The 2217-nt window shown below is 52.3% G+C and overlaps 1 protein-coding gene across 1 annotated transcript in view; it reads right to left on the bottom strand.

Moving 5' to 3' along the window:
• Nucleotides 1-595, bottom strand: part of tsen2 (TSEN2 tRNA splicing endonuclease subunit) — a gene marked incomplete at both ends in the record, with an annotated part of 2481 nt that extends 1886 nt beyond the window's left edge. The window contains 3 exon segments of the mRNA XM_014000520.1: nt 61-97; nt 319-463; nt 545-595. Of these exon segments, the coding sequence (XP_013855974.1) occupies nt 61-97; nt 319-370 (89 nt within the window).
• Nucleotides 596-2217: the final 1622 nt, after the last annotated feature.

The following is a 2217-nucleotide window of genomic DNA, read 5'->3' on the forward strand; positions in this document are numbered from 1 at the left end:
CTGTGATGCTTCTGATTGTTTTACTTCAAACATGACCTCAGTGGGAGGAGTCTGACTTACCTGGAGTGATAGAAAGGTGGTCCCCTCCTGTACAACACTGAAAACAGTGACAGTTAACATAAGGGTAACACACAGTTAGTAACACACAGGTATCACACAGGTAGTAACACAGGTAGTAACACACAGTTAGTAACACACAGGTAACACACAGGTAGTAACACACAGGTAACACACAGGTAACACACAGGTAGAAACACACAGGTAACACAAACTGAATGTATTTTATGTGAAACAGAAGAATGAGGCTGTGCGTCTTACTGAAATCAACGCCATACTTGGCTCCGCCCCCTCCTTTAGGGACCCACCCCATGCTGCGGAAGTGATGATAGGCAGCATAGGAGCTGATGAAGTCTGGACGAAATGAGCGGAACTTCCTCCACAGCTGGATGACTGACAGGGGCTCCTGGCCAATCACAGAGAAGAACAGGAACAAAGTCACATCCTGACAGGAAACAGGAAGAAGCACCAAACAACAGACACTCACCTGATGCAGGTACACAGACAACACCCCCAGGCCATAGACCAGGAAGAAGGCCTGTAGGTGCAGACAGACAGGTGAGTGGACAGATAGGTGAGTAGACAGACAGGTGAGTAGACAGACAGGTGAGCAGACAGACAGGTGAGTAGACAGACAGGTGAGCAGACAGACAGGTGAGCACACAGACAGGTGAGTAGACAGACAGGTGAGTGGACAGATAGGTGAGTAGACAGACAGGTGAGTAGACAGACAGGTGAGTGGACAGACAGGTGAGTAGACAGACAGGTGAGTGGACAGATAGGTGAGTAGACAGACAGGTGAGTAGACAGACAGGTGAGTAGACAGACAGGTGAGTAGACAGACAGGTGAGTGGACAGATAGGTGAGTAGACAGACAGGTGAGTAGACAGACAGGTGAGCAGACAGACAGGTGAGCACACAGACAGGTGAGTAGACAGGTGAGTAGACAGACAGGTGAGCAGACAGACAGGTGAGCAGACAGACAGGTGAGCAGACAGACAGGTGAGCACACAGACAGGTGAGCACACGGACAGGTGAGTAGACAGACAGGTGAGCAGACAGAAAGGTGAGCAGACAGACAGGTGAGCAGACAGACAGGTGAGCACACGGACAGGTGAGCACACGGACAGGTGAGTAGACAGACAGGTGAGCACACAAACAGGTGAGCACACGGACAGGTGAGCACACAGACAGGTGAGTAGACAGACAGGTGAGCAGACAGACAGGTGAGCAGACAGACAGGTGAGCACACAAACAGGTGAGTAGACAGACAGGTGAGCACACAGACAGGTGAGCACACAGACAGGTGAGTAGACAGACAGGTGAGCACACGGACAGGTGAGTAGACAGACAGGTGAGCACACAGACAGGTGAGTAGACAGACAGGTGAGCACACGGACAGGTGAGTAGACAGATAGGTGAGCATACGGACAGGTGAGCACACAGACAGGTGAGTAGACAGACAGGTGAGCACACGGACAGGTGAGTAGACAAACAGGTGAGTAGACAGACAGGTGAGTAGACAGACAGGTGAGTAGACAGACAGGTGAGCAGACAGACAGGTGAGCAGACAGACAGGTGAGCAGACAGACAGGTGAGTAGACAGATGAGCACACAGACAGGTGAGCAGACGGACAGGTGAGTAGACAGATGAGCACACAGACAGGTGAGTAGACAGACAGGTGAGCAGACAGACAGGTGAGCACACAGACAAGTGAGTAGACAGACAGGTGAGTAGACAGACAGGTGAGCAGACGGACAGGTGAGCACACAGACAGGTGAGTAGACAGACAGGTGAGCAGACAGACAGGTGAGCAGACGGACAGGTGAGTACACAGACAGGTGAGTAGACAGACAGGTGAGTACACAGACAGGTGAGCAGACGGACAGGTGAGCAGACGGACAGGTGAGTAGACAGACAGGTGAGCAGACAGACAGGTGAGCAGACGGACAGGTGAGTACACAGACAGGTGAGTAGACAGACAGGTGAGCACACAGACAGGTGAGTACACAGACAGGTGAGCAGACGGACAGGTGAGCAGACGGACAGGTGAGTAGACAGACAGGTGAGCAGACAGACAGGTGAGCACACGGACAGGTGAGTAGACAGACAGGTGAGCAGACGGACAGGTGAGCACACGGACAGGTGAGCACACGGAC

Source organism: Austrofundulus limnaeus, unplaced genomic scaffold, assembly GCF_001266775.1.
Source record: "Austrofundulus limnaeus strain Quisiro unplaced genomic scaffold, Austrofundulus_limnaeus-1.0 Scaffold3212, whole genome shotgun sequence".
Classification (NCBI taxonomy): domain Eukaryota; kingdom Metazoa; phylum Chordata; class Actinopteri; order Cyprinodontiformes; family Rivulidae; genus Austrofundulus; species Austrofundulus limnaeus.